Source organism: Hyperoodon ampullatus (assembly GCF_949752795.1).
Source record: "Hyperoodon ampullatus genome assembly, chromosome: 8".
Classification (NCBI taxonomy): domain Eukaryota; kingdom Metazoa; phylum Chordata; class Mammalia; order Artiodactyla; family Ziphiidae; genus Hyperoodon; species Hyperoodon ampullatus.
The window spans coordinates 668,594-693,806 of NC_136921.1; the positions used below are offsets into that span (position 1 = coordinate 668,594).

The window sequence follows — 25,213 nt, forward strand, 5'->3', positions numbered from 1 at the left end:
ATCAAAACATGCAAAAAAGCATAAGGCCACATATTACTGGATTAAACAAATGCAAAAAATATAATTATGAGGAAACATTATAAATATCTAAAAATAGAACGGTAAGAAAGAATGTATCTTTCATAATCAGTAATGTTAAATTTATTTTAGAAAAAGATATTTTAGGCTTGACAGTGAAGCTATGACAGAAGTCTACACGCGAACTTCTGAAGAAGGCTCAGTCCCAGGCAGGGGTTTGAGACCAAGAGCCGAGCAGGAAAACGTTTCTTTCTGATTTTCACTGTCACCAGAAAAAGCGCTCAAGTAAGGGCTGGGATCCTCTCTGCCATGGTGGCAAGTTACATAAACTACAAAATTACACACACAAAAGCATAACACATGTGCAAAGGACATTCCAAAGCATTCCAGTAACAACAGTTGGGAAGCACCTACAGATGTTTTTCATGTTTCTCTTTAAAGACTAGTCAAAATCTCGCTGAAAATAAAAGCCCATAATTACTGTGACCCAGGAGTCGAGGATAGGAGAGTTTAAAGCGGCCTCCTTGGCCGACAGCTGACATGGCTGGCACGTGCGTCTTGCTGCGAGGGGCCGAGCGCAGGAGGGCCAGGGCCTCCCCGGGGACCCACCCCCTGCGTCCCCCCTCCTCCCACCCACATGCCCAGCTCTGGGTCCTCAGCCTCCAGGCCCCTGCACCCCCTGCATGTGCCGGTCCATCTCCACCCCTTCCTGTCTAAGGGTGCACCCACACTCCACCCCTGCCTGCTTTGTTTCTCTCCTGAGCACTAAGGGCTCTGCTTTCCCTGGTTTATCCTCGAGCTTCTACTGCAGCATAAGCAGCAAGAAGGCTGGGCTCACCTGGCATCCCGGCCCGGCTTCCATAGTGGTGCCCAGAGCATCCCAGGTGCTGGACACACCTGCCCCCGAGAGCCATGGGGTCACGGAGTGCGGCACAAACGCACACCGACGGCCTGTCCAGGTGTCCAATCCCTGACTGTGCTTGACATAAACTTTCTGTCCTTTTCTTCACTGTAAGTTGTCACTTTCTGTGAGGTATCCAGCATCCCCTGGCTTTTTCTCCTCACTTCAAATACCATATACTTACTCTCAACTTCCCATTTTTTTTTAACTTCTAATACGATGTAGAAAAATTTGCAAATTGCATATTTGATAAGGGGCTAAGATCCAGGATACATAGAGAACTTTTAAAACTTAACAAAAAAACCAAACAACTCAATTCAAAAATGGGCAAAGGACCTGGATAGATATTTCTCCAAAGAAGATATATATACAAAAATAAACCCATGAAAAGATGCTCAACATCACTGACCATCAGGAAAATGCAAATCAAAACCACAGTGAGATACCACCCCACACCCATCAGGATAGCTGCTGTCAAAAAAAAAAGAAAGGGGGCTTCCCTGGTGGCGCAGTGGTTGAGAGTCCGCCTGCCGATGCAGGGGACGCGGGTTCGTGCCCCGGTCTGGGAGGATCCCACATGCCGCGGAGCGGCTGGGCCCGTGAGCCGTGGCCGCTGAGCCTGTGCTCCGGAGCCTGTGCTCCGCAAGGGGAGAGGCCACAACAGTGAGAGGCCCGCCTACCGCAAAAAAAAAAAAAAAAAAAAAAAAAAAAAAAAAGAAAGAAAGAAAGAAAAAGAAAAGAAAAGAACGAGTGTTGGCTAGGATGTGGAGAAATTAGAAACCTCATGCACTGTTGGTGAGAATGCAAAATGGTACAGTCACTGTGGAAAACAGTATGGAACTTCCTCAAAAAATTAAAATAGAACGACCACGTGATTAAGCAGTCCCACTACTGGGTATACACCCAAACGAAAAAAAAGGAGAGTCTTGAGGAGATGTCTGTACACCCATGTTCACAGAAGCACTGCTCACAAGGGCTAAAACGTGGAAGCAACCCATCTGCCCCTCAGCATTTGAAGGGCTAAGCAAAATGTGGGCCATCCATACAGTGGGACATCATTCACCTTGAAAAGGAAGTTCTGACACAGGCTGCAACACGAGAGAACCTCGACACCACGGTGCTGAGTGAAATAAGCCACTCGCTCAAGAACAAATACTGTGTGATTCCACTTATTTTGAGGTACTCAGAGGAGAAGAATCACAGAGACAGTAGCATGGTGGGTGCCAGGGGCTGGGGGTGGGTCAGTGTTTCACAGGGACAGAGCTTCAATTTTACAAGATGAAGAGTGACAGGGGTGGACGGTGGTGACGGCTGCACACGACGAGACTGGACTTAGTGCCACTGAGCTGCGCGCTGAAAAGTGGTTAACGTGGTAAATCTCTCCTACATCTATTTTACTGAAAAAAAAAAAAAAAGTAGAGCAAACACACACACACAAAACCCCTCAAAACAAAACCCATATAGTTAAGTCTGATAAAACTGTCTCTAAAAAACATAACTTTTGCCTATTAAACTGGAGATTTCATTAAAAACCATAATAGGTGCTGCTGGGGGGTGTAAAGTGCTTCTGCCCTTTGTGGGGCCCCCCGAGGGCCATACAACACCCGCTGACGCAGAACCTACAGCTCCAGATATTTATCTAAAGGGAAGAATCCAGAATGTGTATAAAGATTTACTACAAAGAAACTGAAAACTAGAAAACTACGTAGTCATTAAAAATTTAAGGAGAAAGTACACAGAAACATGTTCAACAGTATGCTAAGTTTAAAAACAGATTACAAATGTATGTGGTTTGATTCTAGGTGTGTTTAATGAATATATGTGAACAGATAAAAGGCTGGGAGGATATTCAGAACACTGTGCTTGGCTGTTTCCTGGGTGGTGATTCTTGGCTGTAGGCCTTCCCCATCTTCCATTTTCTTACAAGGGACACGTGTGATTTGTAACAATCAGCTGAATTCCCTCCCAAACAGGCGGCATCAAGAAACCCGCGTGCCATCTGGCTGGTCTCCGAGGTGCCGGCTGCGCGAGAGCCTCGCCAGGGGCATAGCGTTGCCAGGGAGCGGATGCGGCGCCGGTGCAAGTGCTAATCCTGGTGGACACGCTATTCATGAAACAGTAAGATAAACTTTGGAAAAAAACGTGTATTAAACACAGTACAAGTGAAAACACAGAATGCTCTCCTTGAAAGAAGAGAGAATTGTAATCCTCCAGCCAGCTTTCTGGAGAATCTTGGTTACTTTCTTTAACTGAAAGTGATCGGTAACACAGAATTAGGTTCTTAGGACAGAAAATGAATTGTGGGGCTGCTACAACCTAGCAAAGCTCCACTGAGAAGCGGAGCTTGGAGGAAGTCTTGCGGAACACCATACCTTCTGGGGGGGAGAGGAGGGAAGGGGAGGGGGAGGGCAGGGGGAGGGTGTGTTTGTTTTGTTCAGGGATTGAGTGAATGGACGGAGGGGAGAAATGGGTCAGCAGAGGGTGCCCAGGGTGGGGGAGGGCACACATTCCAGAACCCATAAGCTCTTCTCTAAACCCCGGCCGCCCATCCTGCCCAGAATCACCTGAGGATTCCTCAGCAGCATGGCATGTTTTAAAGGTGGCCTTGGCGACCCGAATGTGCAATAGGTGTGAAAGGCTCACTGGAGGCTGCGGGGTGTGGGGTGGAGACCAGGAGGATGGCAGCGCTCTCGGATGACCTGGCTGGGGACAGGCTGATCAGGACGGGACACAGATGGCCCCGGTGCCAGGCCCACCAGCGGCCCGCACTGGGCAGCAGCCCCCGTGGACGGAAGCAGCAGGAGAAAGGCCACAGGACCAGAGAATGGCTGGCAGTGGTCCTGTGTGGACGAGGGGCCTGTGAGACGGTCTAACGGGTTTCCAGAGCAATCCATGTACCTGGGCAGGGCGAAAACGGGCACATCCTACAACCACAAAGTCCACGCTGGGGACACACCCTAGAGAAACCCATGCACGCGGCAACACACACGAGAACATCCGCAGCAGCATTGCTCCTAACATCCAGACACTGTTCACCACCGAACAGAGCAGATTCTAGTAAGTTCAGGAAGCCCTGGAGTGTGCCAGGCTAAATGGCTCAATATGGGGGGCAGGACATGGAGTGTGTGTCGGGCAGCCGAGCGAAGGCCTACAGAGGAGGACTCTGGGCCTTTCTGGCCTCCCCGCCCACGTGGCCCCCGCAGGAGCAGACAGGCACGGACATCACCCCGCCCCGTCTGGACGGGGCCCCTGAGCAAAGCCATTCCCAGACTTGGAGGAAGGCCCTTCCTCACGCCATCGGGTGGTGAGGGGCTGAGATTTAAAACCTGGTCCTAACGTGCCCCACGCGGCTGCAGGGAGAGGGATGAGCATGAGAGCCCAGGAGGCCTCGGTGGTCAGGCAGCACCACTCTCAGGCGGGCCACCTCCTTGTGGGGAGTTGGGCCAAGAGTGCGGGCATCGGGAACTTGTGGGAAGGGGTGGAAGCTGAACGGGAACAGCGATTCAAGGGCCCAATCAGTGAAACAAGTACAAGGTCAGCTCTTCTAGCCTCCTATGAACACAGGACAACAGAACCAAATTCTTTCTGATCAGTAAATGAGAGCATCACGTGGGTAAGAGCAAGGGCTCTGGAGACAGCCGGGGGGGGTGGGGTGGGGTGGGGTCACAGGTCAGCTGCGTCACCCGGAGGCTCACTCTGCCTCTGCCTCCTGCTGAGGTTGCCAACGACATAAGCCTGTCACGTGTCTTAAGGGCTCAGGAAACAGCTTGCAAGTCAAGACAACCCAATGGGCAAGTTTCCTTTCTATGACCCTCTGCTGGGTCCCTGAGACAAGTCTGCTGTCTTCCATTACACAACCGTGGGGATGGGTCTTCACTTGGCCATTTCCCAATTCTTTTCCATTTGTCATCTGTCATCATCGTGGGGTCATCCAACATAGACTGTACATGCCAACCCGCAGGCATGTGCGTGTGCAGGCGTGTGCGTGCATGTGTATTGGAGCTTCGATACCACAACTGGGTAAATGTCCACATCTCTGCCTTGTCCCACCCTGCCACATTCCTGGGCTTCAGGGTCAAAACACAGATCAATTTTCCAAGACAAAATAATAGGTTTCAAAACCTAGGGCAGAATCACATAATTGCTGCATATACTAGGGACACACAGAGCTCTTATATAAAGCCTATATTATCGCCAAACTTCAGATGCTGAATTACTAACTTCTTCTTCTGAGATCAGACCAAAATAAGCTCTAAGGCGGTTTCTTTGCCATATTTAGGGTGCTCATGTAGGAGCAGTGACAAACATCTGGCTACGATACTTTCTGGAATTCTGGCTATTTTTTTCCTGGCCAGAAAGAAAACATTAAGTTTTTACTGGAATAGCAACTTCAAGTCCTCCAGCATGGGACTTCATGGCTGAGAGTCTGTCCTCCTACTTGCCACATATTTAAGCTAAAGCTTTTGCAATTCTAAAAAAAAAGAAAGAAAGAAAGCCCACTCTGAAACTTTTGAGGATGTTAAGGGGGAACGTGAGCAACCTTCATGTTCATTAGAACTCCACCACACCTGCCAGCAAAGGCATGACATTCACTCCCGTGGGTGAGGTCTCCCTCACCCAAACCACATCCCAGACTGTTCTTTCAATCACTAAATATCACTCTTTCCACAATACAGACTCCAGATAACAGAAAAGCTATAGGTGACGCCCATTCCTAAACCCGCCATGAATGGTCGGGGACGCAGGTACGTGCCCTGTTCCCAATGCCGTGCCCTCTGCAGTCGAGGGGAGGCCTCTCCAGGGAGGACAGGACCGCCAGCTCGGCCCCTCTGCTGCTCCCAGGGCAGCATGGACACCGCTCACACGTACAGGGCACAGAGCTGGGCGCTTTCTACTCCCTGACTTTGCACACAGGACAATCGAGCTGACACACGGCCTCCAGATGGTTTCTCTTACAGCTGAGAAAAAAACTTTCCAGAGCTGAGGTCAGATTTCTAATTTCAAAACCACAGAATTCATTTAATTAACTGAAAACAAATCATGATTTTACTAGATTAAAAAATTGGTCATTGACTGACCGTCGGGGAGTTAAAAATCCCATCAGTAAACGTTAAACATCACTGAAAATAAGACAGAGTTGAAGTTCCACCCTGAATCCATCAGACAGATTTCTCCCCTTTCTTTGCGCCCTTCCAGACACAACAGAAGTATTTTAATTTAACTAGTAATCAATATAAAGAACCACAAAGTACATCTTGCTTCATTATCATACATAATCATAATAAACATAAGTTTGTTAAAACAAATGATCTACATGGATGAGAGTAAATCGTAGACATTGGCAGCTAGTACTTATAAATGAGATAAATATTGATTTAAAAATACAATTGTCAGGGGACTTCCCTGGTGGTCCAGTGGGTAAGACTCCGCGCTCCCAATGCAGGGGGCCTGGGTTCGATCCCTGGTCGGGGAACTAGATCCTGCATGCCGCAACTAAGAGTCTGCATGCCGCAACTAAGACCCAGCACAGACCAAATAAATAAATAAACAAACAAACAAATACATCTTTTAAAAATAAATAAAAATAAATATAGTGTCAGTAAAAGTCTAAATGAAACTTTAAAATGTTTTAAAAAATTTGACACAGCAGCTCCCACTCCTCTACCAGCTTCAGTTCCCAGGGCCTCCAGGGCCTGCCCTCAGCCTGCTTTCTCTGTGGTCCTCACAACTCTGGGATGTAGAAATGTTCATTCCACGTGTGGTAACTGGGCCACAGCTAGACGGTTAATTCCACAAGTACTCATAATCCATCCAAGGAACCACCCCCAAAGATAAATTTTTTTTTTTTTTTTTGCGGTACGTGGGCCTGTCACTGTTGTGGCCTCTCCCATTGCGGAGCACAGGCTCTGGACGTGCAAGCTCAGTGGCCATGGCTCACGGGCCCAGCCGCTCCGCAGCATGTGGGATCTTCCCGGACCGGGGCACGAGCCCGTGTTCCCTGCATCAGCAGGCGGACTCTCAACCACTGCGCCACCAGGCAAGCCCCAAAGGTAAATTTTTTTTTTTTTTTTTTTGCTGTACGCAGGCCTCTCACTGTTGTGGCCTCTCCCGTTGCGGAGCACAGGCTCTGGACGCGCAGGCTCAGCGGCCATGGCTCACGGGCTCAGCCGCTCCGCAGCATGTGGGATCTTCCCGGACCGGGGCACGAACCCGTGTCCCCTGCATCGGCAGGCGGACTCTCAACCACTGTGCCACCAGGAAAGCCCAGCCAAAGGTAAATTTTTAATGGTACAATTCTCATATTTTTGTCCTGAAAACCTTCCTTTCTTTAGCCATTAAAAATTTTTTAAATTTCACCTCAAACCACAACGAGATACCACTTGCAACCCACTAGGATGGTTAGAATCAAAAACTCAAAGAATAGTAAGTAGTTGAGAACGTGGGGAAACTGGAAGCCTCATAAAGTTGCTGGTGGATATAAATGGTGCGGCCGCTTTGCAAAGCAGTCTGCCAGTTCCCCCAGACGATCACACACAGTCACTGTATGACTCAGCAGTCCCACCCCCAGGTGTCTGTCCGAGACAAGTGGAAACGCATGTCCCCACAAAACCTGTACCTGAATGTTTACGGCAGCGACGTTCGCAACAGCCCAAAGGTGGGACGTCCACCATCTGACGAGTGGGGAACAAAAAGGAAAATATGCTGAGACGTCAAACAATGTGGATGACCCCCTAAAACACCACGCGAAGTGACAAGCCAGTCACAGAAGGCCACGTACAACTCTACTCCGATGAAAGGGGTCTGTGGAAACAGGACCCAGGTCACGATTTGCTTAGAGCTGGGGTGGGGTGGGCATGGAGGATGCTGGGGCTGCGAGGGCGACAGCTAAAGGGTGTGGGGTTTCCAACTGGGAGGGATGGTTCTAAAACTGACCGGCGTGATGGCTCTGCGTTTCTGTGAATACGTTAAAAACCACTGAATTGTGCGCTTTACATGGGTGATTGTACGGTTATGTGAGTTGTATCTCAATAAAGCTGCTATAAAGTTTCAGCTTATCCAATGCTGCTCAGGAAAAAGCAGACAGACCCCAGCTTCCAGCTTCCAGCCACCTTGACTTTGGGCCAGCAGGACTGCAGACCGAGAGAGAAAGCCAGAGGAAGAGAAGGCTCCCGTGTGGCCAGCGGTTCTGGCTCTCAGAGCGCTGGCCGGTATCGTGGGGCCTGAGCTGGCGGAAGCAAAGCTCACGTCACCGCCCTAGTGGGTGGGAGAGACTGAGCCGGGCGCTCGCGGATGGTGCTCACCCCTCGGAAGGAAGGGAATGAGGGCAGGGGGGAGGGCAGCCTCAGCTGCTGAAGCAGCAGGAGATGATGAGCCACAGACTCTGCCTGTGAAGAGCCACAGGCACCAGCAGAAGACGCCGTTTCAAAAATAACTTAAACGTCAACTTCTTCCCCTAAGAATAAAGCTTCAGTAACAACCAGGGGGGTCCACACAGGCCACACTAGGCCAGGTGTCACCGGCTGCACCAGAAGGGAACATCAGCACATCAACCCTGCAAGTCTGCAGATAATACTGCAGAAAACTTAGTAAAAATAAACCAAATCAGCACACCGTAAGATAGGTGTGGACGGCCAAAAAACCCCAGACACACAAACACGACACCCGAATCCCTAACGTCAGAAGACGTTGCCATAGAGGGAAAAACTAAAAACTCTCCTAACGAAAGCATGTTACCCAAGCTCACCCTCGCTTCCGTTCGGTCGACCGCACTTACCGGCACTGGTCCAAACACGGAAGCAGCCTCGCCGCCCAGGACCTGCCTTCCAGGAGGAGAGCCTGGCCAGCTCTGGGGCGGGGGCGTCTTCCCCAAGACCTGCCTTTTGTGTCACCAACAGAGGCCATCCGCCCCGGGACCTCACTGCCCGGCACCTCAAGTCTATACCACCCACAGACCCACAGCGAAAGTCACCCAACCACAGTGTGTCTCTCAGTCCAACTGTACAGGGCGGGCGGGGGAACGACAGACAAGATCAGTGATGAGGGATGGTGGGGCAGGGGCGGCAGGCCCAGGGAGACCCAGCCTGGGCTCTGCATCTCGGATCTTGGCAACGGCGGCCTACAGGAGACACTGGGGAGGAGGGGGCAGGGCAGATGCACCTCCTCCAGCAGCCCTCCCCGGAGGAGGCCCCACAAAGTGCTTCATCTGGCAAACCTGCCCAGCCCGCTGACACCAGATACTAGAGTTTCGGAGACTGTTTCTTTCCAGGGACTGTGCACCTGATCCCCGGCAACAGCTGTGTGAGAGCCTGCAGAAAATGGCCACAGACTCCTGGGTACTTCTCCAACCTGGGCTTGCCTGGCAGCCTGCTTGATCAGTAAAACCCGGCAGAAGGTACACATGTGAATTACAAGCCTAGACCTCAGGGACCTCACAGCTGCCACCCCCGAGCGCATTCCCATCACCATGTGAACAAGGTCACGCCAGCTCGCTGGACAGTGAGGTCCCACACGGAGAGAGGTTCCAGTTGGGGCCCCAGACATGTGAGCGAGGCCATCCTAGACCACTCAACACCCAGACCAGAAGAACCTCCAAGCCAACACTCAGACACGCAGAAGATATTAAATATTTGCTCTTTTAAGTTATCAGGTTTGGGGGTGACGTGTTACTCAGCAAAGCTAACTGATACAGTTGTAGATGACTAGGGTACTTAGAAATAGAATACAACTAACTTACAAAAAAATACATTGAGTTTTAACTTCTCCTGAAAGGTATGCATCAGTGGGTAGCACAATTTAAAAAGTACCCTATCCAACTCAGGATATACAACAGCAATTTGATTCTTTAATTTCTGGTAACTCTGCCAGGTATATCAAAATACCAGACATGATGGTTCTATTTGGTTAAAAGAAACGACAATCTCAACTTATTAAAACTTTGACACGCTCTCTATATTCTGAACCTTTATAAAATGCTATCTCTGATTTAAAAGCGAATTTCTCAGAGCAGGATTACATCTTATTTATGACTCAACAATAAATGTGTGCTTTTTTCCTTTTCTGGTCCTAGGTTTAGTTGATAAAGACCCTTAAGCAGGCCAGAAAAAGATGCTCTAAGAGTAAACCCTAACTAATGCAATTCTTTTCTTTTCTCTTCTTCCTTCCTTTCTTTCAAAAAATCTGAACCTCTTTTAAGCCTAGACCATAGCAAATGTGTTTATCATAGGATGGCTACATGGTGGAAATTCTTCCAAACATTTGGCTGGAAGAGACCTGGGAGCCCAGCTAATTCCCAGACCTTTAATCTGTTTCTCCAGGTGACTCATCCGAGTATGGTAAGATGGGGACCGAGAGCCAGCCCCCCCTCTTCAGGGCTCAAAGGTGGCCTGTTCCCAACTCCCTGCCCTGCAAAGGCTGCCTCTTGCAACACAGGAGTGACTTGGGAAGGTGGACAGACAGGCCCTACCAGTTCCAGTTACCACTGCCCTGATGAAATGACATCTGGTTTCTTCCTCAAATAAGACCTAAAAGAAGCATTCAGGGTTCCCTGAGTTCAGACACTAGGAATCTAGGCACTAGCCACCTGCCATGGGACACTCAAGGTGTGCCCTGGGCTCCAAGCAGGAGGGCACCTCTACTCCTCAAGCCCCCCAGCTGGCCTCTCCCCTTCGCTCCCCCCACCGACCGTGCTCACCTCCTTCCTCACCTCCGCCTTCTCACGCAAGGCATCCTGCAATCAGGCCCCGCGGGAGCCTCTAGGCCTCTTCACAGCAGGCCCACAGCTCCTCAATCATCTATTTTCTGTGTAGCATCTGGACCTCTCCCCAAGCATAAATAAACCTCCTGCTAAAGTTTAAGTTCATTCTCTCGTCTTTACTTTGTGCCATTAAGAGCAGGGGACGCTTCCAAAGGTACTACTTTAAACCAATATAAAGATATTAGAAAGAAGAATGTATTCCTGCATTACTTATGAACATAAGTAATTTTTAAAAAGAACATTCAATCTATTGCCATTTAGAAAATCAGAAAAGGTGTTTTCAAACATTTGCTATATTCAATTGTCTTTGCCAACATTATCAGTGCAATCTATGATTAGAGAATTTTCACAATAAAAATGTTACTATTGCTGACCTAGAAAGACAAGCCCTGTGCAAGCGCTGTGCCAGGCTCTTCGTGTGCGGAGTGCTCCGCCCTCACCCCAGCCACCCTGGGAAGCGGGGACTTGAGTCACCCTCACATTCAGACGAGGACACACTGTGAGGCTAAGGGGCATCCCTCACCCAGCGGCTCGGCCACCAGGACCTGGGTGGAGACAAGCTGGTTCCAGTCTGCACTGCATGGCTCTCAGCCAGCCTCTCCAAAGAGAAACGTCAAGACCACATTACATCAGAATTTTAAGGCAGGAGAATACCACTCCCCAGACTAAAAGGGGAAACACAGACGGAGTTCCCAAGGATTTTATTACCAGCCCAGCCACTCATGGGCGACTTGATAAACAGGCAAAGTCTCACCAGCAAAATGGAGTTTGGTACATAATATACCAAATAATACCCGACTTCTAGAAAACGCGAGGGACTAGGCCTCCAGGAATCACGCTTCTTACCTCAACGTCAAACACCTCGACGGAGCTGTCCAGCAGCTGCACTCGGATGGGCGTCCTGGCCGCTGGCCACGCCGCTGTTGCCGAGGGGCCCTGCCCAGGCTCGAGGGTGCTGACGCCCGCGGGGGTCGGGGCACCTAGGCGTGTCCCTGGGGTCTGCAGGACGCGGTAGGTTCCTTCCAGCTCCCCCATTCTTCACCAGCTAAGAGTGAGGAATGCACTAAAACACACAAAACCCCCCAAATTATCCCCCGTTATTTCGATATTAAAACAACGTAAGAAAATTATTCTCTGCACTGTTTTTGCACTTCTACGAGTCTTAACGTACATCAAAATTAAGAGTTTAGAAAGATCTTCTCCTCATCCCTCGACTGCTGTGCACACACAGCAACAAGCCCCAGCACCACTACCGCCAGGGTGCGCGCGCAAGCAGGCGGCGCGTGAGCTCATTTGACCCCCAGACCCTCTGAAGGAGCCGCAGCACCTCTGCTCACCGGCAGGGGGAGGGGAGGCCCACAGCCGCCTGCCGCTCTTTCCCCAGACCACCCGGAGGCCCTGTCCCCCCTCCCTCCACCAGCCCAGACATTCACGTGCTGACCACACGCTGTGTGTGCCGGACAGCGCTCTTCAGCAAAGGGAAAGGGGTACACACAGCACGCTGCCAGCATGGGCCCCGGGTCCCACCTCTGCGGACACGGGGGGCGGGGAAATGCCAGGGAAGGTGGATGAAGACAGCCTGGCTGGTCTGCCCGCTTTGCACACCCTGGTTTTTCTAAGCTGTGTCACCAGGCTGGAGCGGGGACCACCAGTGGTTCAGGAGGTAACTTCAGACTTGGCGCTGGGTGACAGCCTGGCACACGTCACGGGGAGCACACGCGGGCCACCCTTCCCAGCACCTGCCCTGCCCCGTCCTCACAATACCCTTGTGGTCACCACCACCCACGCCCTCCTCACCCATGACGACACCGAGGGTCTGCAAGGGTCAGAGAGCTGCCCCAGGAGGCGCTCGTGCCCTTTCAACCCTCCTCAACGTGCCGGGGGAAGGGTTTCCGGTTCTTAGCTGTTAAGTTGAACAGACCCGATCACGCCGTTGTTTTTAACAACCAAAGGACAGGCTCAGCGCCCGCTAGAATCTGGTCACGCTGCCTTGCTTTAGTCGTCCTGATTAACATCGTTACTTTCTGTTTATGGCCAATTCCCTTCTTAAACACTTGTATTTATGTATGAGAGTCAACTTAAAGAAACATACCTAATGGTTAAACACAGTATGGCAAACACAAATGTCAGATGTTGAATCAAGAAAGAATGCAGATGCTGTGAAAATCATTTTATTTTGCTTAATCATCTTCAAAAAGTCTTCTACTAATTTGCAGTAAATATTTTAGAGAATTAATCTCACTAAACTCCTAGTCCGTGCCCTTTCATGCCAACTTAATTGCCGAGTCCTCTGGCCTTTTCCTCTTTTTCGAGCTTATTTTGTTATCAAGATAAACCAACTCATGAACTTATTATCTCTTCAATTAAGATGGAAAAGCTTCTCAGTGACCCACTGCCAAGCAACTCCTACTTAAACCCTACTCAGACCTTCCCAACAATCTGCGTGAGAATTTCCGTGCACATCTGGTTTATCAAACAAGCAAACAGAAAATGAGAAAGCTAAAACCCCCGGGAAAGGTGAAATGTGCGTAGCATGAGCAAAGTGATGAGGCAACGTGTCATTCTGCGAAATACAGCTCCCGACCCACCTCATGCACAAACGAACGGGCTGACCCCCTGTTCGGACTGGCACGTAGATCCTCTGCGCCACACGTGTGGTTCAGGTTGGCAGTTACCCACTGTCCTCAGAATTCTCTTTCCAGGCTGCATGCCCCCAGGAGCGGTCACTAATTCTGTAAATATCTGCTAAGTATTTACTTAATTAACATCGCAGGCATCAAAGAACAGGCACCGCATAGACCGCAGTCAGGAACCACACTTCAGAAAAGCCCTGTTTTCATGCCACTGACTGATACTCAGCGTGAGGTATATGAAGTTCTGAGAGCCATAAATGTGAGCGTTTTCACGCCAGTCTCACAAACTTGAGTAGTTACTGCAGAAGAGAGGGGTGTTAAGGAAGTCAAGCCCACCTCTCAGGTGTCCCAGGTGCGTACACAGGTGAGAGTAAAGCGTGGTTAGCTCACAGCACTCGCCCAACACCCACCACCAAGAGGAGGTTCTCCTGAAACAAGCTACGGGATGTTTTACTTTGGGCACCAAAGTGATCCTTTCCCTTTTAAGTAAAGCTACAATTCTGAAAACATATATACAACCAAGATGTACTTTTAGGAGTCACTTCTGTTGTGTATTCCATTGTAAAATTCTCATTTATATTTCTTCATAATAATTTTAGATGGAAAAAAATTTCTTCAGGTTCTTTCTCTTTTACTTATTATAAGAAAGTCATGTCTAAACGCCTACTTTAAAAAAAAAACAAAAAAACCAAGCAAGACTAACCTGTCTTGAGGGGCACATCCGGGTGAGAAAACTGCAAGAACACGCAAGGAGGTTATTCCTAGAACAGTCAGGGCAGTGGTCCCCTTGGTGGGAGGGGCCCGTCCCGGGGGCAGGGCACAGGGGAGGGGTCCCAGGTGTGGCCGGCACAGTTCCATCGCTTCACTGGACAGTGTCCACTTCATTCATTAATCTGTACATTTGATTAAGGCAGTTTTTCTGTATCTGTGTTTATTTTATAATAAAAATATATTTAAATCGGCATACTTTTAATTTACCATTGTTTCATCTCTCATAAGAACAAAAGATATGTTAGACAGATGAAAAAAACAATTTTCTTGGCTCAAGGAATTCTAAAACATGGCCCTTGAGAGGAAGCCTTTGCAGGTCTGCACACCTGAGCAGCACGCTTACATCCTAGTTATTTGCACCTGGTCAAAGTTAGACTCCCACACAGCTTGGGCTGAGACTCCGGACCACGAGACGGCCTGATCCTGGAGGTTCATCCGAGGCAGACAAGTTCTCTTAAGAGGAAGTGACCCCATGAGGCACCCCCCTGCTGATACTCTAAAGAAAGCTCTGTTCGCTATTATACAACGGCAATGTGGCATTAAACCACCCATTTAATAATTACTCAGCTTTAAGTTTAAGAAAGTTTAGAAAGGAAGACACTTAATGGAAAATTGAATGTAACTGCCGTGCTGTGAATGTTAGTTAATCATGGTGTCATTTTAGAACAAGCAGCAGAAGGGACCCCTCCCTGCAGGAGCGTGAAGCTGCTCATTCAACAGTCTTGCTACATACAGCCTGATTGCTTCCTGTAGTCTGACAATGGGAAAAAATGAAAGGGAAAGATGTATGCACTGAATTTGCTTTACATAAATTATAAACTAACAGAAATTACTTTGTTTTTCTCTGTGTGCTTATAAATAAACATTAAAAAGGCAAGAATATGCAAACCGGACTAGACACACAGAGCGCGTCCCGCAGTCCTGCAGGCTCTAAACGTCAGGCATTAGCCCCTGCTCACTCCCCTGCTGCTGCCAGAGACCCTCTCCAGAAATCTGGAGGGAATCAGCGGTGGCAAGAGTTAGGCACCTACGAGGGACTCCAGTTCCCTGCTCCCTCCCAGGTGAACAAAATGATTTGCAGTCTTCGTTCCTAAAAATATTTCTGGGGACTTCATACAAATTTCTGCCACTGATATTTAGTGTTACCTACTACAAACTCGGCTCCTATATATTCTCATTTAATAAAAAATTTAAAAACCAACTCGTGACATATAATTTCCATCTTGAAGTTGGAAAAATTCGGCTCAAAAGTCTGCCAAGGCTTTGGGTGATGACGTGTCAATGCAGGTTTGTAACAAAGGTACCACTGCGGGGGCACGGGGGGAGACTGTGCACGTCTGGGGGCGGGGGGCAGATGAGAAATCTGTAAAACTTCCACTCAATTTTGCTGTGAACTTAAAATTGCTCTAAAAAGCAGGTCTATTAAAAAGAAAAAGAAGCTCTGCCACAGAACACATAATTCAGAAGTGACAAAGCCAGGACATGAGCCCAGCCCAGATTTGGCCCTCAAGTCGCCTCCCCCTCGGCTGGGAAATCAGCCTGTGGCTCCCCAGACAAGCGCAGTCCACTGTCCACAGCAGTGGAAGTTGTTAAATTTCTGTCACGCATGGAAAAGATCTCTACATGCTTCTTTGATGAAAAGGTGAATAAAAGCAAGGTACAAAGCAGGCGCATGGCGCACCAACTGGTTAAAAGAGGAAGATCGTAAACACATGCATTTTTCAAACCACCACCCTGGAGGGTAAACCAAAACCTAAAGGAAAGAACTGCCTCTGGGGGCAGGGGGAGGGGGAGGCGCTGGGAGGGCAGCGCTGGGCTCTGCTTCCTGAGTCTATGTGTTCAGTCATGTCGCATAGGGAACCTCGTCGATGTGCTTTTGCTACGTAACATAACCTGTTCCCACAAGTAACACCAGGGGGTGACGGCCATGGGGGCCAAAATTCTGCCCACCGCAAGGTCTTTGTTGGGTAATTCCGATGTCTGCATCATCTCAGCTGTAGCCTGTCTTTTCTCTTGTGAGCTGGTATTTCCCTGGTTCTGTGTAGGCCAGGTAATTTTGGATTATATCCTGGACACTTTAAACATTGTGTTATGAGCCTCTGGCCTTGTTTAAATCCCACAGAGAATGTGGCACTTCTCTTTCAGCAGCACTGGCCTGGCCGGGTTCAGGCCGCAGCCGTGGTCTCAGCATCAGCTCCACCTCCAGAGGCTCCATCCTCCCTGTGCACCATCACCCAGCTGCCAGCCTGGCTCCCGGGCTGTGGTCGACCCCTTAGTTGAGTTCCCACAGCCTCTGGCAAGTGGCGCAGGGTTGGCCCCATGCGTGTACAGCTCGGTGTCGAGCCCACAAGTTCATCGGCAACTCTGAGGGGTCGCCTCCTGAGCACCACCCTCCACGGGGGTCACCTCCTGAGCTCCCCCGCTCTACAGCTCCCTGGCTTCCTTCTCAGTCCTCCAGCCAGAGGACTGTGGCTTGTTCCCCTGCTCTGCCGTGCACGTCCTGGAACTGCACCCTTGCTGGGACCAGGCTGCAGGAAAGAGAGTAAAAAGCCCTTGGAGTTTTAGGTGTCTCAGGCCTGGCTGGAGAACATGGAGAGAGAGAAGAAGAAATGATGGCTTTCTCCCACTCTCTCTAGAGCCCAAACTGGGTGGCTCCCCCCGCAGCCCTCCCTATCTGCCCCTGGAGCCCACCTCCGGGTTTCGGACACCCTGAAGCCGGCTGGGGACCGGGGGTGCTGGAGGGAGAACAGGAAGCTCAGTGCTCCTGCGGCAGGCACTTCAGGCCCTGGCCTTTGTCTGCCCGCCACCACTTCCTTGCCAGGGTCCTCAGGGCTGCTCATGCTGCTGTCCAGCTTTGTAGCCACAGTCAGCGGGAGAGACAGGGTGGAGGAGGATTATTCCTTCTTCCCACAAACGGAACTTGACATCCATGCATTTAAAGCATGTTTGCAGAGGTCATCTTTGAGAGAGGGAAGAGGGTTGATTTTTATTTCCTTCCTTCCTGGCGCCTGTATCTCTTGAATTGCCTACCGTGATGAACGTGCGCTACTTCTGAAATCAGATGGCTTCCGGGCAGACGACGGCAGGGGTCACCTACAGCCAGCCCGCTCGCCTTCAAAGAGAGAGCCGGGGTAACCACCCACGTCTCCTCTAGGTGTTGCGCTTGTTCCATAAAAACTAACATTTTAAAACACTCTCTTTAAATCAATTTAAAAAATTGATTTCTTGTTCCGATACTGAGACTTGTTCCCCCCAACATTCACCTTGTGTTAACTATTACCAAGGCAACCAGGATCTGAACGATGTAGGAGATAAAGTTAATAATGGCCAGTCACTTAAACGACTGTAAAACAGCCAGCGCTGCTTCCTGCTTCCAGACACATCCCGCCAGCTGCAGGAAGAGGCGCCGTGCACCCTCACCCACATGCCTCCACGGTGCCATGTGGCACCAAGCAACGGACCACAAGCTGCCCCTATGCTGGCAGTGTGACTCTAAAGCCATTCTGCCTCGTTTCTGGGCCCCTCACTGGCACCGGCCCTGCCAAGGTCCTAAGAAAGGCCCTCAGTGAAGTGTGGCCATGATCACAGCCTTCTGGAAAATTCAAAAACATATTCAAATTGCAATCGACTAACACTGCTGCCCCTTCCACCCCAAGTCTGTCTCTGTCTCTCCTCCCCTCCATGTCAGGAGGCTCAGGAGAGGACCCAGCTACCAGCACAAGGAGCTGGGGACACCCTTAGTTTGGGCTGAAGCGGAGACGTTTCAGGTGTTCACACTGAGGTGACCACCAGCCTCGCAATGCAGCTATGGTTCCCGGAACACCACTGCCAGTCCTGTGCTCGCGCGCCAGAGGGTTACGGAACAAAGGTGCAGGGCCCGGGCCCTGCAGCAACACGAACAGACCCGATGGCACCTGGTGCTGGAAGCGTGTGGGCCCTGGGAAAGGAGCAAGGTTTGAAACTCGGGGAGCCAGACGCACATTTGTGGGAAAATCATCACCAGACTCATCAAAATGCAAGCAGAGTTCGGTACTCAGTAGTCAAAACTGCACTTCTCGCCTGTCAGAAAAAAAAATTTATAATGTAGCAGTATAACTATAAATACACCATTGATTTTTTAACGTTGTTGAATGGAATTGTGCAAAACAGAATTTATCAGAACTCCTGCTTTTCCAAGACACAATCTGTAGCTGTGCTAGAAACAGCAAGTGTGAAACCATGTTTTATATATCCTAACAATCAATAATAAGATTTCTGATCAGCCATGCTAGAGGAATCACTGAATTCTTTCTATTCTCTGTCATATGAAGAGGCAACTAAAAAGTACATAGCCAAAGCGTGTCAGATAATTAACAAATATGCTATCTTTCTGGATTTAGTGATGCCTGTATCAACGGTCAGCTTTTTCAAATCTGTATCTTATTTACTTTTTCTCATTCTAAATAAATATCTGCAAATTAATTTTCAAATTGATTTTTATTTGTAACACTGTATTTTCTTAAAGAGGCCTCCTCCCCCAAATTGGATAAGTCTCAGGCCCCATAAAAGTTGGCATCTGCCCTTGCCCCAGATGAAATTCGATTAGTTCAAACATTTATTGAGCACCTTGCCTCGGTATCAAGCAAGTCTAAGTCCTTAAAGACACGGGAGCCTGTAAGAGGGAGGAAGTCCTTCCCATTACCGCGGGAGAAGACAAAGAAGACCGTCTGTTAAAGGGTGGAGAGAGCCGTGTGGAAGTGAAGTGAGGAAGCCTCCAGGAATCTGGTAGGTGGAGAGGGAGGGAGGAGGCCTCAGCAAAAAGGGGGTGTCTGTGCATCTGGTCCTCACAACCCCCATCACACACGTGCTGTCTCGTCTCCGGTTTAAGGGACCCCACGTGGCGAGTACACAATGATCTAGAAGGGGAGACCACTGTGGATGTGGCCCTGACCACTGCCTGCTGCAGCAGCGGAAGGCAGGAAGCACGAGGTAACACCAAGGAAGGCAGCGCGGCTAGCCTGGCTGGGACGGCTCTCCAGGATGAAGCGGGAGCTGGGCCCTGCAGGGCGACAGGAGACCAGCTAGACAAGGGCAGCCTGCGTGCAGGCAGGGTCTGCTGGGCAAGGCTGAGAGTGGCAGGGGCCCTGAGGATGCCCACGGTGGGCCGGGCTGTGGGGGTCTCGAGGGCCCACCTAAGAGGTCTGGGTGGAATCTCATACCTCCTTCTGTGCTGCAGCTTGGAGAGAGGGGATGAAGAAAGATTCGTCACTGCATCCAACAACGTCAGAGGGCCTTTCTGCTTTTGAATTTTAAAATGACTATAAACCAGAACACCAGCTTAGCGAGAAAACAGTCCTGGGACCCTAAAACAAAACTACTTACATCACCCCACCTTCCCTTCTGATCCTTGTCCACGTCCTCGCATATTTTTACATCAGTATAATTGCTGTGTACAAACTACTTCGCCTTTTTGGTTAAGACGTGTTTTTGAACATATTTCCATGGATCAAAATGGTTCAAATTTTGCTGGGAAGGAAGGATGGGAAGGAGATTGCCAGAGCATGTCTGCTGGCTGAGGAGTACTCATGCAGAGTTTATGTACCAAAGTTTGTTTTCAAAACTGGGATTCCAAAATCAACATCTTTATCACATGCGGCTAGCTGCTCTCCAAAAAGATTAGACCAATTTACAGAATCACCAGAAACCTACCAAACACTGGCCTCTATCATATTAAGCTTTGTGGAACCCTCTCACCTTTTTGGCACCCTGTTGCCAAGGTAAAACCTGGAGGTGACAAATACGCTACTGTGCAGTCATGCTCTACACACGGGATCTCAGAGAGCACCACCAGAGTGACCTCGGCTCAACATCCAGCTTTACAGGGGGGTTTCCCTGCACCTAACGCCAAGCCGTGTGCAGGAAGCTCACGACCCACTGAGCAAATGGGGAGGTGGCAGGCTTATACGAAAGCGGGTGAAGAAAAAACAGGAACAAACCTGAAAGGGCAAGCAGCAGTAACAAACACCTGTTACCGTCTCAGGATAGAGGAGGTGCTGGTGTGACTAGAGGCAGGAGTGTTTAGAAAGGAGTGGAACAGAATTCCTTGGGCCCAGGGGATTTAAAAGAGCTTGCATGGACTTACCCATGCATCCACCTTTGCTTTGTCAATCCAGTGCATATCCTTCCCTCCAAGCAGGATAATTCTGCTTAAATACTGCGCACTTCTCTCTCTACTGTCGACTCAGATAATGCTTCCACCTGGTAATATAATGGCTGACACTTATTAAGCACTTACTGTGTGCCAGGCATCTAGCTAACAGCGTTTCCACTGATGCTTAATCCTCACAACAAGTCTATGAGGCAGGTAAACTGTAACCTCATTTGCTGATAGGGAACCTGAGGCAGAGATAAATGAATGTATCATATAAACTTCCCTTTTGGGAAAGGATGCCCATGCATGTAAATGAGCCAGCAAACTTCTGCAGCTCCTGTCAGCGTCTGGTCCAAACAGCTCAGTGTGAACTGCTCACGGAGAACCTGCAACAAAGCAGGAGCCCCGGGGAAGCAGGGCCAGGGTGTGACCCTAAACCGGTCACCCCGCTCCCTGCTTCCAGACGGGGCCTGGGCACGTCTCCTCTGCAGATTTTGAGAGAACCAAATAAAATAATGGGCGAGAAGCGCTTCACAACCCTACCCAAAGAGCTACGTCCGTAGTGTACAGGAACTCATAAAAACCTTTCAAAAAACAGCAGATACAGACAATGAACATTAGATGTGGCCTACCAGCAAAGGTCACTCCATGCCTGCTGACCTCAAATGTCCTCTCCCATCTCTGTGGCAGGAGAAAACTGCACACTGTCCACACACAAGCAGCCCGCTGGTCCAACGCTCCTGACACCCATCGAGCACCTCCGCGGTCCTCCGCCGGAAGCGCCCTCACAGACGTGAGCAAAGGTACAGAGAACAGCCCCCCTGACATGTAAACCTTCCCATCCTTTCACTGCGGACTGACATTATTTCCTTCAATGCACCTTGTGTGAATTTGTTTTTCACGGCAATTACTGACCAGCACACGAAAGGCCACCAGAGGCTGCAGCCACCATAGTAAACGGAAACGGGGGCATATTCCAGCCCCAGCTTTCACCGTCTGCCTTTAGAAGGCTCCCCACTGCCTGAGGAGCCGTTCTACACTTCATGGAGTAGAAACATTAACACCTAATACCGATTCCCGGCGTTAAGATACAATCTAAGGAAAGGCCAAAAAGGGCGTGGTCTCAGGCGGCGCGAGCTTCCACCTGTGGCTCTGCCGGGGCCTCCACGCGGGACCCTCCCCGCCCACCCCGGCGCCTCCACGCGGGACCCTCCCGCCAACCCCGGGCCTCCAGTGGGCAGGCTCCCCACACACGGCCCTCCCCGCACGGGGCCTGCCGCCCTAAGGCCTTCTGAGCCCGGGCGTGGACTCCTCTGGCCGCCCGCCGTCCGGAGGCGCCCGCCCTGCCCTGGGCTTCGGCCCACGGCCTCCGCCGCCCACCCCCGAGGCGCAGCCCAGCCCCTGCCTGACCGGGACCCCGCTGCCCCGCACGCTCACCAGACGCCAGGCCCGAGCTGTCGCCTGCAGCGCCCTTCAGATACCTCGTCTGCTCCGCCCGCTTACGACGGCCCGTAGGCCGCCCCCGCGCCGCGCGCCCAGACCCTACCCCCCGCCCAGGGCCCCGCCCCCACCCCCGCGGACGCGCCGCCGATTGGCCTGCGGACTCTGGGGCGGGGCCTCCGCGGCCGCGGCCTAGAAGTCCGGCACAGAATTCTGATTGGTGAATGGACCGGAGGAGGCAGGGCGAGAGGGCAAGCGCGGAGTCCAATGCAATTCAGCAGATATTCGGCTCGCAGGGCGGTGCTGGGTCCTGGGCGGGGCGCGGTTCCGGCTCGGGGAGGGGCGGGGCGCCGGCTCTGGGGGGCGGGGCGTCGGCTCTGAGAGCAGGGTCCGGCTCGGAGGGCGGACCGCGGTCCCGGCGCGGCCTTCTGCTGGCTCACTCCGCCATCTCCCCTGGCTGCCAGCCTTCCCGTTACCCGCTCCTCCCACCAATTGCGACACTCCTGGGGCTACTGGTGTCGTGGCCTACGGGCACCGAGAGCCCCGTGAGGATGTGCTGAGGAGGAAACGGGCCCGCGGCCCTTCCAGGCTTCACAGTCCTCCTCTAGCCTCGTGGCCCCCACCCGGAAATGGAAACGTGACACCACGTCCGGAGCCCTCAGGCCCGCGACTCGCAGCAGCACACGCCTCTTCTTCGAAGAGGTTCAGTGAACTTCTACGCATCCTTCAAGACCCGGTTCAATTTGCCCTGGTCCTGGACCCCGCCGCAGTCCCCGCGCCTCCCGGGGCAGGCCAGGAGCGCGCCCGCGCGCCCCCGCGCGTCTGTATAGGGAGTAAACCGGGGATGGACCCGGACCCATCTAGGAGGGGACTGCTAGGGTTCTGGCCACCAGATCAAGACCCCAACCCCGTACGTTTCCCAAAGGAAGCAGGAACAGCCGCTCCCCGCGGGGCAGCTTCGGATTCGAGACTCAGGAGGGCACTCCTGCCCCCCGTCGCTCCCCCCAGCGACACCACCGGCAGCCCCGATGTCAGAACCCAGGCGCTGTTCTCGCTGCTCCCAGGGTGGCACACACCCCTCGGCACGGAACCCCGACAGGTGAGCAGTGCCAGTGGGGACCCCGCAGGGGGAAAGCCTGGTCAGAGGCTGCGGGGTGTATGCTGGAGGGAGGCCCTGAGGCAGAGGTGCAGGACCTGGGGGAGGGAGGGACCTGGAAAGAAGGAACCAGAGACAGGGCTCTAGGCAGACACTGAGAAGGAAGTAAAGGGGCCATGGGGTGGTCAGTGGAGTGGGCAGAGGGCCGGCCAGCCACCCAGATCAGGCTTACAGTCCAGGTTTTCAATATTTCTTCTAAGTTAGTAGTTGTTACTACAGTGAATGAGATCCTTCCCCACATTTTCTATTTAGTGGGCAGACATCACTGAACTCTCACTAGTGGTAATTTTTATCATTCACTTTAAGGAGATGATCCGATTCCCCTGTAAATATTTCCTTTCCAATCTTTATGGCTTGCTCTTTTGGGCTGGGATCGCCAATACAGAGTTGTTGGGTACAGATGTTGGTGCAAATAATTCCTCCCGTTTTTTTTTTTTTTTTTGCGGTACGCGGGCCTCTCACTGTTGTGGCCTCTTCCGTTGCGGAGCACAGGCTCCGGACGCGCAGGCTCAGCGTCCATGGCTCACAGGCCCAGCTACTTCGCGGCATGTGGGATCCTCCCAGACCAGGGCACGAACCTGCGCCCCCCGCATCAGCAGGCGGACTCTCAACCACTGCGCCACCAGGGAAACCCTCCTCCTGATTTTATTAAAAATTTTTATTTTATTTACTTATTTTTGGCTGCATTGGGTCTTTGTTGCTGTGCGTGGGCTTTCTCCAGTTGCGGCGAGTGGGGGCTACTCTTCGTTGCGGTGCTGCGGGCTTCTCACTGCGGTGGCTTCTCTCGTTGCGGAGCACAGGCTCTAGGACACGTGGGCTTCAGTAGTTGTGGCTTGTGGGCTCTATAGTACAGGCTCAGGAGTTGTGGTGCACGGGATTAGTTGCTCTGCGGCGTGTGGGATCTTCCTGGACCAGGGCTCGAACCTGTGTCCCCTGCATTGGCAGGAGGACTCTTAACTACTGTGCCACCAGGGAAGCCCCTCCGGATTTTTATACACAGAAAACGCAGGGCTTTCTCTGAATCTTTCCCAGAAAACCTTACACCTTTACCTCATCAAGAGCCAATAATGAGAACTACTCACTTAATATCTAAACAATAGTGCTTTATTGGTAAAAGGTTAGTTTCAATGGATACAAAATTGCTGTGTAAAATAAGTTTTCAAAATACATTTTTATAGGTAAAGCTTATCTCTTAGTAAAAGAGCAATTATCTATTAGCGAAAGTATTTAGATTCGGGCAACAAAACAAAAGGGAATTTAAGTCTTACAGTGTAGGTCCACCCACACCCCCATAACCATTAGGTGGCAGCTAGCACTAAGTAGTAGTTTTACTTTATAGAGCTTACACCTACCACTTTCAAGTGCTGCCACACCCCACCCCTTTTTAAAACAGCTTTTACTAGCATAGTTAGCAAATGACAAAATAACCCAAATAACTAGCCTTGCATGGAGGGGCCCTAAGGTCATGGAACATTTTTTCTTGGTAAAAACTGCACAATGTGCCTAAACCTATAGTTCTTGACCATTTGCAATTACCCAACAGTGAAAGGGCAAAGTCAGGAGAACACCCAGTGATTTTCTGTAGTACACCTTTGTAACTAATATATTTCAACCATCTCATTTTCTTTTCTGTCTGTTGAATACAAAACCCCCTCCTCGTCCTTGGAGTAATAAGCATTGTCTCCATTTTAACCCCTCTTGTTCTAGCAAAATGAAAACACTGAACCAGCACCTGCTCCCTCCAGATCTTCTGTCATCTGTCACTTTTGGGGGGACCAATTTCCCCACGTCAGTAGAAATGCTGGAAAAAAAGGCAACCCCAAGAGCATCAGCGCCCCTTTGAGTGCACGACAGGGAGACCAGCTACAAGGACAGGGAAGGGCCAAGGCCACAGAGCACAGGAAACCAACCAGGTGCGGCTTCAACTGGCGGCACCCGTCAGCCAGCCCCCCGTGCAGACCTGAAACAGCCTTCATTCTCACACGGTACATGGAAGGAAAGGACAGTGGCTGAAGAAGGACTAGACAGCCTGCACACACAAAAAGATTACCGCTATTTGCCTGAAAACCATTCAGGAAAGCATCAGTTAAAGGGACGCCAAATCAGGAAAACCTGGCAGGCATTTTGGGCTCCACGGGGCTGAGGCCTCGGGGCCACCCACCCGAGGACCCTTATTTTCGCTGCTGAGGCACGTCTCCTATACCTGCAGTTAGAGAAAACACATTAAAGTGCAGTATAAAAATACAAAAAGGCTGGTTTCTGCACAGATCAATTGTTAATTTTCCTTAAAAAGTTATTTTTTTAATTTAGCTGAATAAAAATAGTTTATTGACTCTCATTGTGTAGGTAAGAATCTTAGTTGCAACATGAAAACTGCAGCTCATGGATACTTTGATTTTTCATGGCAAAC

General features: G+C 50.7%; 1 protein-coding gene across 1 annotated transcript in view; it reads right to left on the reverse strand.

The window, feature by feature from the left end:
- FARP2 (FERM, ARH/RhoGEF and pleckstrin domain protein 2) overlaps window positions 1–21,710 on the reverse strand; it is an 89,400-nt gene extending 67,690 nt beyond the window's left edge. The window contains exons 1-2 of the mRNA XM_079710007.1: window positions 21,645–21,710; window positions 11,520–11,736 (exon numbers count right to left, since the gene is read on the reverse strand). Coding sequence (XP_079566133.1) covers window positions 11,520–11,708 — 189 coding nt within the window. The 5' untranslated portion in view covers window positions 11,709–11,736; window positions 21,645–21,710. The remainder of the gene's footprint in view (window positions 1–11,519; window positions 11,737–21,644) is intronic.
- Between the last annotated feature and the right edge of the window lie 3,503 nt (window positions 21,711–25,213).